Source organism: Amphiura filiformis, chromosome 19 (genome assembly GCF_039555335.1).
Source record: "Amphiura filiformis chromosome 19, Afil_fr2py, whole genome shotgun sequence".
Taxonomy (NCBI): domain Eukaryota; kingdom Metazoa; phylum Echinodermata; class Ophiuroidea; order Amphilepidida; family Amphiuridae; genus Amphiura; species Amphiura filiformis.
Genome location: NC_092646.1, coordinates 383,698 through 399,598, shown reverse-complemented (window position 1 = coordinate 399,598; position 15,901 = coordinate 383,698). Strand labels below are relative to the sequence as shown.

The following is a 15,901-nucleotide window of genomic DNA, read 5'->3' as shown; positions in this document are numbered from 1 at the left end:
CAGTACAGAAACGCTTTAATATGCAAATTTTCGTTCGCAACATATTTCTAGACCATTTTAGGTTTGCAAATTGGGACCAAACAAATTGGCATGTGCAAGGTGGGGGCAAAGGTTTTTTAGCGGGCCAAGAGGAGGGAAAGCAATTTTTGGCGGGCCGAGAGGGGGGGAAACGATTTTTGGCGGGCCGTTCGGAGAGTTTACCCCCCGGTTCATTATTATTGCACAGCCCCTAAAGAAAACGTAAATTTTACCGCCCCTTGCAGCAACTGCCCGAACAGGTTGACCCATTTTTCCAGCTAGGATGGTTCTCGAAAATCTATCAAGTGTGGGGGAGGGGGGAGGGTGGAGGTGCATTGGATTACACAACTAATTTTTTATTGCTCAATATACCCCTGACCACTTTCAGCTGTGACCCTGTTGGCTACCAAAAAGGTATGATTACAGTATTAGTGTTCTATAATTTTCTGCCCTTTTTCATTACTAATTCTTCTTGCCGCCCCTTCTGTAACGCCCTTTTTTCTTCGAAAACTATTCTTGCCGCCCCTTCTTTTTTGCCGCCCCATGCTTTTACCCCGAGGGCTCGCGTCTACAAAGCCCCCCCCCCAAAAAAAATACGCGCATGGGTAGGCCTACCTATAAAATGTATGTACCGGTGTTCTGCTTAATTCATTAGTAACACTCTATTCAATCAGGCGTGTATAGGTCAGTTTGCCAATTTTAGAACTGAAACTTCGTCTAATCAAATGCTTGCAGCTCTACTTCTTGAGGTCACGTTGTATTCAATGAGGTGTCATAATGTGCCGAATTATTGTGCATCTATTTAAAAAAATATATTTACCCACATATGGTTTAGTTTTAAAATTAGGCCAAAAAAAGTGCGCATCAACATCAATTTCTCTCCCAACAAGTAATACATGTTCATTAACCTATAATTTAAGTACAAAATGTAAGGCTGAATGTCATATATTTTCTCTTACCACACTTGCTGCAACACGTGTACAGATCTAAGAAAAAAAAAAAAAAAAAAGGAAATCGACCTACCGACCCACTCCTTTCTACCCCATGACTAGGCAAAAACAAACACTTTTTTTTGGCCTTAGGACGGTAAACGCTGTACTAAAATCGAACGCGCACGATTCCCACTATACTATACTATACGCAGCTTAACGGCCTTTTCGAATAGTGCCCTCTTATGTGACCCGGTATTATGAAATTACCTTGTCCGATAATAACCCTAACCAATATAAATCTTACAAAATCTTACAAGGAAAACCACTCATATATGCCCACCAAATCGCTGGCCGGGCTAACGACTTCCACGTGGCATGAGGTCGGTAATCGTGTGCGTGGCACCCGAGGGTCCCATGGTCAATTCCCGGGTGACAAGTGAAATCTTTCTTCATCTTCTCTCCTTTTTTATTCCTTCTCTGCCTTCCGATAGCAAAAAAGCATGTTCCTTGTTAGGGTTAAGCTATTCGCGTGCCCTGGAAAACGTGCACCGTACAGTACAGTAAGCCAAAGAATAAAGGTGCCAGTTGTGTTCACCCCTGTATATCCCTAATAAAGTAGAATATGTCAAAATTAAAAGAAGCAGCCAATACCTGTACTCTTTAGCTCTGATTTAAGACCTTATTTGATGAAATTGGTTGAGAATTAAAGACCCGGTGATCTAAAACCTAATGAAGAAACGAAATCAAAAGTTGCAATTTTTTGTTCTAATCTATGAAAGCACAACACTAGTTTTAATATACTAATCAATGGAAGCACAGCGCTGGTTCTCTTGTTCGTGAACGCTTTGTGTACAAATCAATAGGGCATGCAATGGCGCAAACTGCAACTTTCAAATTGGCATCTTCCTTGGCTTTTTGGATCGCCGTGTCTTTATTTCTTGAACAATTTCAACGAATGAGGTCTTAAATTAGAGCTCAAAGATGCAGCTGAAGATGAAGCTATGCAGCTTTATTTATGATATACAGGGGTGAACACAACTGGTACCTTAATTTTTTGGCTTACTGTATAATAAAGAAATGTTTGAATAGGAATAATACGTATATATACACAGTATACGTATATTGCCACAAGGTACCTCAGAATAAGTAATATTTCGTGCGTATTACATGGAGGACGAACCTCTTTTTTTATGGCAGTGTAATGTACAAAAAAAAATAACCGAATTAAAATATACCCAAAGCCAAAAAAGAAACTTACAATTTTTCAAAATATCATATATTAAAATCCTGTGCATCAAAATGAACCAAAATTGTGATACCCGAATATACAAACGAAACATGGTATAAAGATAAACATTTGCAAACAAAATGTAAAACAACATCTATACCACCAATGCACCACAATGTTAAGTCGTGAGAATTTTATTAAAATCATAATATTCTCAATATTTTTCTTATTTCAAAGCAACGTTTTCTACATAATAGATTTATTTCACTTGTAAATGGTACAAGCTATTTATCTTCAAACAAAGCAACTTATGTTATCTTAAAAAAACATGAGTTTAATGTGGGAAGCACATTTTGTGGCCGTAGCCTACGAATGAGCCGTAAAGTCGGCAAATTGTATTCTGAGTTACAGTGTAAAATGTGCGTGAAGGTCGTATTCATAGGTACCTCAATTTGGTGCGACATGTATCTCATCAAACACTCTTTAAACCAATAAATAATCCTATTGTTGAAGAGGATAATAAGCTTCTACCTATTTCTATAGAATCCTTAGAATCTTTGTTTGCTTTGACTAAATCCTGTTCAAGTGGTGGGCAACAAAGCATCGTATTTTGTCTATGTATGTAAAAACCAACAATTAACAATCTAATTATATCATTAAAGAATAAAACAAATTGTGTGTTTTTAGTTTATACTCGAAGTAAAAAGAGATAGGAAATTTTCTTTTCTGCTAATTCAAAATCAGAAATCTAAACGGTATATTTCTGGGTTTTTTCTCCTTACATTTTAAGAAAAGTAAAAACAGTAACCAGTCGTTTACCGTTTTTCGACACAAGAAACTGTGAAACTGAAAAAGTCGACTTATTACAGTTTTTCGTTGGCAATTTATACCAAAATAAAATTCAAGAAAAGGTTAACTTAAGTTTACATTCTAGGCATATGAATAAAAGAATAAAACAAATTGAGTCTTTATAGTCTTTACTGTAAATGAAAAACAGATAGGGAAACGAACGAACGGTTAGTACCTGGATTGATTAAAAAACTTCGTAGGACACTCAATTTTGTAATGCAAAAAGTGAAAGCAATATTTGATATGTAAGTCATTTATCTTCCTGCAATTTCATTATCCTTGAAATTGTAATAATATTATCCTTTTGTATTTATCGAATTTAATGTTACTCTTCATTACAGGACAGCCACATTCCTATGGAACGGAATTTGTTTTTGCATTTCCTTATTTTGGAGGTGCAAGTGCCGATCGGGATCTTTCATTATTACTGACAACTGAATTAAAAGAGACAGTCACGGTAACAGTGTCAGTTCCTGGGATAAACTACACTAACGTGACTTACGTGACACGTGATCAGAGTGTTACCTTCGATCTCCCCTTAGAAGTTGCTATAGAGTATGGTGGACAAAAAACGTACACAAATAAAACAGTGATTGTACGTTCCACTGGATTAGTGTCAGTTCATGGATATTATGGCCACTTCCAAAGTAGCGATGGATTTCTTGTTCTTCCAACGACTTTCCTAGGTACGGAGTATGTCGTACAACTGATTGCACGCGTAAGCAATTTTGTTGTGTCAGCTTTACAAGTGTCGACTTCTATCACTATGAGTTGGCCTATGACAGGCAGGAATAGAGTGATCTTTTTACAGCAATATGAATCATATCAGTTCCTTTTTGATACAGGGTTCTTTATTACCTCTAAAAACCCTGTTTCTGTCATGTTTGGTGACTCCTGTGCCCATATTTCAATACCGAGTTCTGATGGGTATTGCAATTACCTGGTGGAGCATCTGCCGCCCATATCCTCTCTTGGGCGGCAATACATATTAGCTCCCTTCATGGGGAGAACTACGGGATATATATTTCGTATAGAGGCTACTAACGATTTTACAAATGTAGCAATAGCCGATATGTTAGGTAACAGTAACATTTCACTTATGAGTGGGGAAGTTTACCAAGATGATGTTAACGAAGTCATTAAGATCAATGCTGACAAATCTGTGTTGGTAGTACAATTTGCTAAGTCACCAGAGAACGACGAACTTCGGGGTGCAGTGATGGTGGTAATACCTCCAACAGAGTCGTACTCAAAAAACGTTTCATTCCCAGTGGTTACTTTGCCAACTGACCGCGACGGCGGTCACAACCACTACCGACAGGAACACTACATATCTGTAGTGACAACATGCGAGAACTCTGCAACTTTGTCATTAGATCGCAGTCATTTGGATAGTACGGATGACATGTTAGTATCACAGGACCGTGAATTCTGCGTGCTTCGTACTATAGTCAGTTCGGGTTTACATTCTGTCACTCATCTGGACCCGGAAGCTTCATTTCTGGTTCTTGTTTATGGATTTAATCTTGATTCTCATGGTTCTTGTGGATATGTAGCAGGTTATAACATACAGACACCAACCGAAGTTAACGTAATTACAGGTAAGATTTGGCCTGTGAAAATCTTACAGGGACATTTTGTGATCCATAGCCTCATCCGCCCACTTAAAAAAAAAAATTAAATTTGTATACCCCGGAACCTCTGACTATATATTTTTTTGTGCATTTTGACATTTAACAGTCCTCGAAGTAAACTTTATAAATCTAATGATATGTATTTAAAGTGTATGTAGCTAGGATGAAAAGCCGGCCATCATTTTAAAATGTTAGGTTTTGTGGGGAAATGTATATCTTCAATACGAAAGGTCAAAATTTACAGATGAAGGGCAGCTTTTCCGCCCAGCTAAATACACTTTAAGCATTTCATTAAATTTATAAAGTTTGCTTTGAGGACTGCTTAATGTCAAAAATACAATTTTTTCGAGAAGTGTTATGTATCTTTAATATATCTTTAATGTTGGAAACGCTGTATTCTGTTGAAATAAAATATTAAAACACCGATTTGCTGTTGATGTTCAAAATGGAACCAAGTTTCCAAAAGTGAGCCGAGGTGGGTTTTTTTAAACTTGCTGCTTTCTTTACGTTGTCAACGTTTTTTGGTAGATTTCCTTTCTTTTTATGAATGTAGCCAAGCAGCTCCAAGCTTGGAAAGTCATCAGGTATGTTACGAAGTGCTCCATAAAACGAACAAAACGAAAAATAGATCGGAGATAATTTATAGTTTAAGCTTGTTGGATATCCATATTTCGTGGTTTGTGGTCCTTTGTAGCCCTGCGGGGCAATCTAGTTGGCTATCCAAATTTCGCGGTTTGTAGTTCTTTATAGCCATGCGGGGCAATCTAGTTGGATATCCATATGGACCATATTGAGCGGCAGTTGTTGGCGATCTTTTGCGGTTTGTGGTTTGAAATTGTTGGATATCCATATTTCACGGTTTGTGGTTCTTTATAGACCTGCGGGCAATCTAGTTGAATATCCAAATTTCGCGGTTTGTGGTTCTTTGTAGCCCTGCGGTGCAATCTAGTTGGATATCCCTATTATGCATCGGTTGTCGGCGTTTCTTTGTTTTAATGTTTGTGGTTTTTTGTAACCCTGCAGGGCAATATAGTTGGACATCCAATTTTGTGGTTCTAGTTGGATATCAATATTGTGCGGCACTTGTTGTCGGTCTTTAGCGGTTTGTGGTTTTAATTTGTAGAATATCCATATTTCGTGGTCTGCGGTTCTTAGCATATCTGACGTGTCAGTTAAATGGTCATGTACTCAGTTTTAGTTACATTGATGATAATACCCAGACTTTCTGCTGTAACATTCTTCATCAAGTAGACAATACAATGAATGAAAGGATTATAAGCGCTAGCGCCCTAAAAGCAACACATTTTGATGTATAGTACAATTTTTCCAAAGTTTTTTATACTTTTCAAAATTTTTTCCGCCCTTTTTCTTTACTAATTCGTTTTGCCGCCCCTTCTTCTTTCGCCACCCCTTTCGTTTGCCGCCCCTTCTTCTTCCGCCGCCCCTTCGTTTTGGCCGCACCCTGCTTTTATCCCGGGGGGCTGGCGCCCCAAAGCCCTCCCCCAAAAAAAAAAAAATACGCGCATGTTGCTTGCCTGCCCAGAATGCAGTTCACGCATACCATTGGATTGCAAATTTTGCTATTTATTCACATTCACGCTGAAAATGTCTCGTTTTTTTCACAAAACTGCATAAAGGGGACGATATCTGATATTATATGTAATTTTAAAGACAATCCATATCCAAAACCAATAGGTTTACCCCCTTTAAATCAAATTCCTAAACATCAATGTTCAATATAAACATGTTTAATATTTAAACACGTTACAATCTATTTAAAACATCGCTCTTTCCAATAAAAAAAGGTTTTTACGCTTGTTTCCGGTTCAAATATCTGAATATAGAGCTCATTTTCCCTTGATCCTTTGATGTTTGTTATTTTCTTGTGGTAGCTTTTAATAAACCGCGTTATTTAACCTGTATTTTGTCTCACGTGTTTTTTTTGTTGTTGTTTTTTTTGGGTTTTTTGCAGACCCAATGACAATCTCTAAATTTTCAACTTTTGGTGAGTTGTTATTTTTTATTTTTTTATGTCAAGCATATCTAGGCATAAAGTTAGAATCGGGAAGATAACGATGACGATACCCCCAGCAGGCCAAGTGATCTGTGACTCAGTGAAGGGGGTCACCCCGGGGTCACCGTAGATAGCGGATCGGGGCATTTTATACAGCCAAGTGTAGGCGACAATCAGGCATTACCCATAATCGGAACCGACCATAACGAAGTCTTTATCATAGGTCATCTGCCTCGCTTTTTCCAGGTGAACCATTGGGAGAGCAGATTTTACTTTTTTTTTCTGCTTAGATATTGAATCTGGGACCTCTCGCAACAAAAGCATGGACCTTAACCAGAATGCCACGCTGCTCCAATTGATGTGGCTTGATATAGTTTTGGTGCGCCCAAGTTTAGCCATAAAGAAACACACACATAATGTTCATAGCCTATAGCTAGAAAACAAGAAGAATATTTAAAGATACATTCCTATACTTTTTGTACAAAATATTTTGCCTAACTGTTCGATCAAGCATTATCATGTAGGTCAATTTGATCAATCATTATAGCTGTTTATTTCATGAAAAACACATTACACTCGTTTTGTAAGTAATAATGTGCTATCCTGACACTACAAAAACAGCGTTTAGCATTTGAACACTTTTTTAAATGCAATCTTGCCTTCACTTTTCTTCTTCTTTTTATTATTATGTTTCCTATTAAAAAAAACATGCATCAACATTGGCGTTTGATATTCTTACGGTAGATAGCGCAAAACATGTTACTTTGTTTTTACTAATTTAGAGCATAGCCAAGTTTTGGTTATGCTCTCACATTTCAATTGTTTTGACTAATTTAGAGAATAACCAAATTTTGATTAACGTTCACATTTTCAGAGCCAAATACACTCTCTGCCGTTTCAACTGGTGGTAAGTTTTTAATACACATGCTGGCTGTAAGCATTTCAACATCCTCAAAGTAGATGTGTCTACCAAAACTAACGTTAATCCGGATACGTTACACCGGATACGTTACACCGGTTACGTTTCACCGGATACGTTACACCGGATACGTTACACCGGATACATTACACCAGATACGTTACACCGGATACGTTACACCGGATACGTTACACCGGATACGTTACACCGGATACGTTACAAGTTATTTTGCTCAAATGATCAGGTATTTTGAAAATCACCCATGCAATATTTCGTGTATTCTGAATGATTTTCTAGTATTCTTTATTATTGTTACTGTGTCATTTCTAAGACCAAACTTGACAACTTTATCGGATAATGCCCCTTCTGATACTTTCCTTTTACATTTTTTAACAGTAAATTGCAATTAAAGTGTAAATATCCAACATTATTTCATATTTACTTGATTTAAAGCCTGTTAATATTATTTCGAACCGTTGTTTATGTCTCGTGCAAAAAACTAATGACAAAATCTTTACATCTTTGCAGTATGTTTTGCCATTAACATTTTTACCTGCATCCAGCGACTATATATTTTTATTTTATAAAGGCACTGGAGGCACGAGGTGTCCTTCATTTGCAAAGACTGACGATGGCATTGTGAGTCCAGACAAGGATTGGTACGATGCCGGAGACATAGTGACAATTTATTGCAGTCAGGGGTACCATGTCTTTGGAGACGGTACATTAGTTTGTACTAACTCTGGCTCTTGGCACGGACAAGCACCTAAATGTTTGCCAATAAATCAAGGAGGTACGTAAGAGTTACGATTTATTTGTCAGTTTGTGTTTCTTTGTTTAATCATTTGACTACAATGCATCTTTCAGCTTTATGTATAGTTTGATCAGCTCGTAATCGGCAGGAATTGTTAGGCTTTTACCACTACGCCGAAAAGTAGATCCATGTTAAGAGGGATATAGTTGACCTTTCTGGTCTATATTGTGCGTGTTAAATAAAGTAGACAAAGTATAGTCTTGAATTAATAATTCGTGATACTTCTGGCGAGATGCCACAGGACAATTCTCGAAATAAAGTATATTGATATCAATCCGCGATGTTATAAGGCCCGCCGATTACGAGCTGATCAAACTATAGTCAACTTATGGAATAGACTTCAACGGTGATCAACCCTAACAATTATTCGTAATCGTAATGATTAGGGTGGGGTTAAGGTCAGTTTAGGGTTGGGTTGAATTTTTCCACGATTACGCACCCGAAACTCCCCTTTCTTTTCTTTCTTTCTTCAGCAGCGTAGCAAGTATTTTTTCAAGGGCAAGGTAACTTTCAAAGGGACAAGCCTTTACAAAAATTGGAAAAAAGAGGACTAAAACTTTACAATATCACGACGGCCAGCATCCCATGGGGGGTGGCAAGATGTCCAACAAGACAAGATCATCCTCACATTCATGATTTTACTTACTGTTTCCCCTTTTTTCTTTCTCTCGTTTTATTATTTTACATCTTTCATACTTCTTGCTTTATCATTTGTCATTTTTAACTTTCATGCGTTTTTATTTTCTCTTTCTCCACCTCTTTTCCTTCTCTTTATCATTTTTCTTTTAATTTTCTTTGTGCTCTTTCTACATATTTATGGCGAGTTTTGATACGAAACAATATGATATTTTGTCTTAAACATATTTTAAAATTATGACTTCTACATTCAAATATAATCTTACGATGAACATTTTACCGCGAAATATAATTTCAGCTTCTGTTCAAGCAACAATGGAATTTAAAATGAAAAAGTTTGAAAACACAATAATGTTAACAGCAGCAAGTATTAGATACCCTTACATGTACAAGTATTAAAAGTAAATTAATGTACTGAAATAAAAGATGTCTGAAGACTTGGAATTGCAATACAAGAATGCTGTTCAATCTTATCTTTGAAAAATGGATATTGAAGGAAGTAATTATTAATTGTGTACTATTTTGTTCTATATCAGATATACCAGATGGGTCTACTCCAACCTCAATTATTATCGGAGCCAGTGTAGCAGGAGTTGGGATACTTGTAATCATGATAGTGATTGGTGTTGTCATTTATTGCAAGAGGTAAACTATGAATGTGTTCTAATAATAGCCTAGAAGGGGTGGGGGTGTGTGTGTGTGCCTTTTAGTCTGGCAGAGCAAGGTAGTTTATTTTGGCAGTTTTTTTCTTTGTTGATTATTGTTCAACGGGTGGCACAAAATGAGATTCAACGGATGGCACAAAATGAGATTCCGAGGGTGTAAAATTGTCACCCTGTACAATTCGATATACCCAACGTCAATACTTAAAGCCATATTATAACATTTGCTGTTGAGGACGCCCTCACTGATTTTTTAAAATTCATTTTTTTACACAATTATATTGTACTTTATTAAACCAATATACCCTGCAAAAATCAAGACTCTAGGTGCTGTAGTTTTGTCAAAATCCGATATTTTGAATAAAGCGCCGGAACCGGCGTCTTATTATTACGATGGAATTATTAGTCGGACGCATACACGATGTTCATAACACACAGTGCGGGACGGTGATCTACACAACAAAGGGTCGTACCATAACATGACCGAAGGAGTGGTACGTATTGGCGACATACGCGCTGGTAGTAAATTCCAATTTTCTTTGCTTTGTCGTAGTTGTTCGTCTCAAAAATAAAAGGGGATATATCTGACAGTAAAAACTAACATTTTATGTCAAAGAAATGCTAATCTATTTTGTATGATAATGTTATAATATTGCTTTAAACAGAGGTCGCAAGGATTCAGTAAACATATAGTTTTACTTACCTACGACTTATCGTTGTGGAGTTATGAGCAAAAGGGTCGAAGGTTAAAAAGGGAACTCCACGGGGGTGAAAATAGAAAAATGCTCCAATTTTGATAACATTTGGTATCAAATTTTTCTTTCTGTGATAAGAACTCTAATAAAGAATAGTTTGGACCACCTAAAATAACTCATTACCTAGGTAACACAGAAAAATAGGTCATTGCCAATTGAGTCCTTTTGATGATGATATTTTGGTATTTACCTGAAAGGTTAGGTAGTTTAAGAATCTTTATTAGAATTGAGATAACACTAAACAGTACCAACAATTTAAGACCATTTTCATCAAAATTGCAGCATTTTAATCTATTTGAGCTCCTGTGGATCTTTTAACCTTTGACCTTTTGGCTTATAACTCCGGAACGATATGTTTTGGTATTTGTTTTGAACACAATCCCGAAGTTGTTAATTTTAACCGGGTACTCTGACTACTTCAGGACAAAATACCCAAGTATGAGACATGAGACTGAAGACTGCCCCAGACTATGCCATAGTCGAATTTTGATCAATTGAAATATACTGTCAATCATACTTATTTATCAATCCAATTTAACCACTAGCACTAAGCATGGTAGTACAAGACGCGCTAAACGTACGTCCATGCACCAAGTGAGAGTTTAACTTTCGCGCCAGCACAAACGTGCCGCAAATTCCACAGATTGTTGTGTATGATATAGTTAATGGTACTGGCACGTGCCTGGAGGATTTTAACAATAGCGACATCTGGGCGACCAATCACAAGCCAGATCCATTTAAAGATGCATTACATCATGGCCAACTTTACGTAGAGACCCATGTTAAGAATGTTAACCGCAATTGAACACACATTAATACAGAGTTTTATGCTTAAATGTAATAGCCAGAGAATGCAAAATGAGCAAGTGGACTACGGAGAAGTCTAGACTGCCCTTGTGAAAAGTGAACAGGCAGCACGGCTGTTTGATGTCATGTAGAATTATATTAATTTTTGAGCAAAGTTGAACACTGATGGCGCTATTTATGTTAATTCTGGTTTGCATCTTTCTAAGGGTAGGCACTTGTATAATGCCATGAAAACATCAAAAAAATGAAATGAAAAGAATAACTCATTTTAATGGGCTAAATTAATCTTTTACCATATGTAAACAGCGCCCTCAATTTGAACACAAATATACAATTTAGAGAATAAACATTACCACAAATAAGCAAAAAAGGAAAATCTATGTTAAAAATAGCTTTAAAATATTAGTATGATAGCTGTTGGTAATATCCAGGTCTAGAATTGAAAATTACATAAGGATTTGTTAGAAAAATCAATAAATGATCACATCAAACAACCGTGGCAGACCTTACATATCTGCTAATGTAAAAGTTTGTGGTGGCTCTGAAAAGAGCCTTTCACTGAATACCTCCCCTAGTCAACAGAGAAAAGTAAATAAATCATGTGGCTCTGCAAAGAGCCGTTCACTGATGATTGCCCCGTATCAACAGAGAACAAGCAGACCACGCCTATCCGCTAATGTAAAAAGGTTTGGTGGGTCTGAAAAGAGCCGTTCACTGAAGACTGCCCGTGTTATTATCATCCACATCAAGATCCATGCAGCCACGCTGAGTTGCTAGTTAACTCGCGTAATCGTGGTACTCTACATTTCCAAATCGAAAATCTACGTACAGCAATTTCTAATATGAACAGGAGTTATAATGCCGATGCGGATACAGACCCACTTGGTAATGGTGATCATTGGTTCATTTCCTGAGGAATAGCCTATGTGCATGAAAGGCCCCCTACGTTACTCTTTACATGTATAGATGGACCTGTTAGATAAGACCTGGCCAGAAAGTGAGGTTATACTAAATAACCTTACAATAGGTCATTGAACTTTGTACTGGCGTCAAACTTCAAATTTGCTCTAATTGTGTAATTCAGCATCGAAGTGGTTACGTAATTCTCTTGGTTACCGGATCACGCTACTTTGGTATGCCTTCGAGTGCCATATACTTTATGTGGTGATCATTTCGATCGTGGTTCATTACTCTAGCGCGTGATCCCGTTGACATAGTAACATTACGTAACTTCGATACTGAATACCAACGTATTCCCTTAGTCATAAGGATTAAGGAAATGTACAATTTGACCTATCTAGCTAGGATGCACAATTCTTGAGTTAGTGCCCAAAAGATCAAAGGTCACATTTTGGCTCCATGGGGGTACAAAACGTGGAAAGTGCTCCACTTTTGCCAAAAAAGGTTAATATTCGTTTTGAAAAGCCAATTCAAATAAAGAATCTGTGTTTTGTTACCTAGGAAACGCAGCAAAATTGGTCAACATATTGACCTTTTTTATTGTTAAGAAAATATCATATATGGTGTAAACTATTCTTTACTTGAAATGCTCTATATACGTGTGAAGAGTAACTTGGGGAAAATGCATGCACACGGAGTATCCCTCATGGAACGGGCTACAGATTAGAAGAGTTTGTTTCCAAAAGGCGCTAAATCCAATAGCTGCCTTGTGTCACATTTTTCTGGTGTATTTTAAGATTTTAAAGTTTAAATGACATTTAACGATTTTAAAATGACTGCCATTGGTATTTAGCTCCTTTTGGAACATCTTCAAATAAATTGTACACAAAGCAGTCTTTGGAGTTAGCGCCTTTTGGAACCAAACTCTTATTTATTTTTTGATGGGCAGGATCTTACTTCGCGGAAGAACTTCATTAATTCCGTGGTCATTTGTTGGGTTCAATGGCATAGTATATTTTAAGCACGTATTTTTAATTATCGCTGCACGTATTTTTAATCTCACTGCACGAACGTGCCAGGAGGCACGATAAAAGAGCCCCTGTTATATGCTGTATGTTTCTTCTGCAAGGAGAGATAATTTTTTCCGTTTTTATGTTCATCTATTTTCAGGCTAAAGAAATCAGAACTATCACAACTTCCTGTATCATACAACACAATTCCTGATAACTCTTCTGTGCATCCACCTATTGACACGTCTGGCCCAGAACTTCCAGAAAATCATCCTTATTATATTAGTCCTCTGGACAACTCTTCTGTGCATCCACCCATCGTTACGTCTGACCCAGAACTTCCAGAACATCTTCCTGTATACTCAACACATATTCAACCTGACAACTCATCGGAGCGTCCATCCATCAACACGTCTGGCCCAGAACTTCCAGCACATCTTCCTGTATCATACTCCACATATATTCCTCCACTGGGCAACTCATCGGGGCATCCACCTATCGGCGCACCGGGTTATGATATCCCTTTAGGAAACACAGGATATGAGAGTTTGGGTGATGACGTCACAGTACCAAACTATCAGGGTCTCTACGCAGAAGTCACTAATTAAGGAAATCTACTCAACATGCTTTCTAGCTACATGCTCCTACCATGGGCATCAATCCCGGGGAACAGGGGGGAACATGTCCCCTATCAAATGTCCCCTCCCCACGTTTCGATAAATACTTCCTTGGTCTAAGTAGGCTAACTGTAGAAGTACAGGTAATATTAGGTATTACCTTGATTTTTAGCTAAAATAGTATGAAATTGTTTTGCGCGCTTCGCGCGAAATGAACCCAATGTGTATCAACACTCATTTCAAATATAATGAAACTGAAAAATTTTGCTCGCTGCGCGCGCATATTCCCAGTAAAATAAGACCGGAAAAATGCTCACTGGGCAATTTTTCTGTACCCCCCTCATATTGAACATTTTCCAATTTTTTCCAAATAACATTTAACACAATTAATAGTGTAAAAAGTGTCCACCAAATGCCTTCATTTGGAGCCCATCTTGTAAAATTTCCCAACGAATCAGGGGGGCACGTCCGAGAGATATGCTTCGCGGACATATTTAACCAAACTTGTGCCCCCCCCCCAACGATTGACGCCCTTGACTCCTGCTACTACACAGAACAACCATAGAGGAATCCACTCAACACATGTTAGGTTATAAGTAGCCTACTTTGTATAGTCCCTTTTTGATCAACAAGTCACCCCGCCGTGCCCTTCCGCAAAACAAAAAACACATACCGCGGTTTTCGAATCAATTTTATCATGTTTATTGAAAAATGAGTTGGTACCAAAATACGGGTTATAAGATCATATTGGAAACTTAGAATATGTGAATTTTAGTATTACGAGGATAGTGTCTACTCCAAAATTCAGGGGATATCAGCAGTGGCGTAAGGGTTGGTAGCGCCCGGGGCAAGAAACAAAATTGACGCCCCTACACCCCCCCACCCGAGAATATCTTAGACACGGGCTGTGGCGTAGATAGGGGTTGTGGCGCCCAGGGCTAAGGATACATAATGCCCCCACCCCCAAATTCTTGAAACAATTGAGCGCCGAGCGCGCTAAATTTTGGACAAATAAAGCCTACCACTAATTAATTTTGGTTACTAGAAGTTGAATATCAGTCTTAAAAAGTTTTTTCAATCGATTTTGACTTTCATCGCTTGGAGGGGCGCATAATCGATGCTGAATTGGTCAATTCCCCCCCCCCTCTAAGGGTGGCGCCCGGGGCACGTTGCCCCCCTAGATACGCCACTGGATATCAGGGTTGAATAAATCCGAGTTGTAAACAGCCATCAAACATCAAAGGACTGATTCGAGTGAAATTCAGTGACTCGACCCCATTGTATTTTTGTACATGCAGTGACTACATTCATTTACTTGACTCGAACTAAAATGAGCCCACACGCCATCGACTCGATCTGAATTTTTGAATAAAAGGCAGATATGTTTTGTAGATAACATATAAATATCCAGTCCTATAATGTCTGAAGCAATTCATAACTCTTTAGCTAGGTATTCTTGTACATATTCAATAAGATATAAGTACTCAGAAATATTTCAATTGAATATACAATCATGCTACAATAATACTATTGGTAGCCAAATCCAAGAAAATACTACTCACGAATCTGAGCTTTCGCCATCTTGGCTGATCAGTGGCGTAGATTTCTTTTTGACATGGGGGGATGGGGTTGGAAAAAAAATCTTTAAGTATAGTGAATCCAGCACCTTTTCGCGACATAATAAGTTTATGTTACAAATGCGCGCGAAAAATGTTGCCATTTTCAAGCTAAGCTGTTGAAATATAGTGCAAAAGTGGAATAAATTATCGTGAAGCGCGAAAAATTTGCAATTTTGTGGCTAAAATAACCAAATATGAGGTTAATTTGGTCAGAAACCCACATACAGGCGTCAACGTGGGGGATGATTGTATGGACCACCCCTGCCAAAATATTGGGGGTACCCCCCCCCCCCTCCCCGGATCTACGCCTATGAGGCTGATGGCTTGATTACAGATGAACTGATCCACTGCTTTTCCCACGAGACTTCGTTACCCGGAAGTGATGTTGATTTTAGCAGTGGGTCATATGGTCATATACATGATCTAGAGAGTGTGCACACTCGTCACGGCAAATGCACGGTGAGAGGGTTCTTGCCTTTCTTTCTGA

At 37.9% G+C, this 15,901-nt stretch overlaps 1 protein-coding gene across 1 annotated transcript; it reads left to right on the top strand.

Moving 5' to 3' along the window:
- The first annotated feature begins 7,541 nt into the window (after positions 1-7,541).
- On the top strand, positions 7,542-14,928 carry LOC140141707 (uncharacterized). Its single transcript, XM_072163619.1, has 4 exons — positions 7,542-7,582; positions 8,184-8,387; positions 9,581-9,689; positions 13,339-14,928. Exons 3-4 carry the CDS (start codon positions 9,655-9,657, stop codon positions 13,784-13,786), a joined length of 483 nt encoding a protein of 160 aa, XP_072019720.1. The 5' UTR covers positions 7,542-7,582; positions 8,184-8,387; positions 9,581-9,654; the 3' UTR covers positions 13,787-14,928.
- Positions 14,929-15,901: the final 973 nt, after the last annotated feature.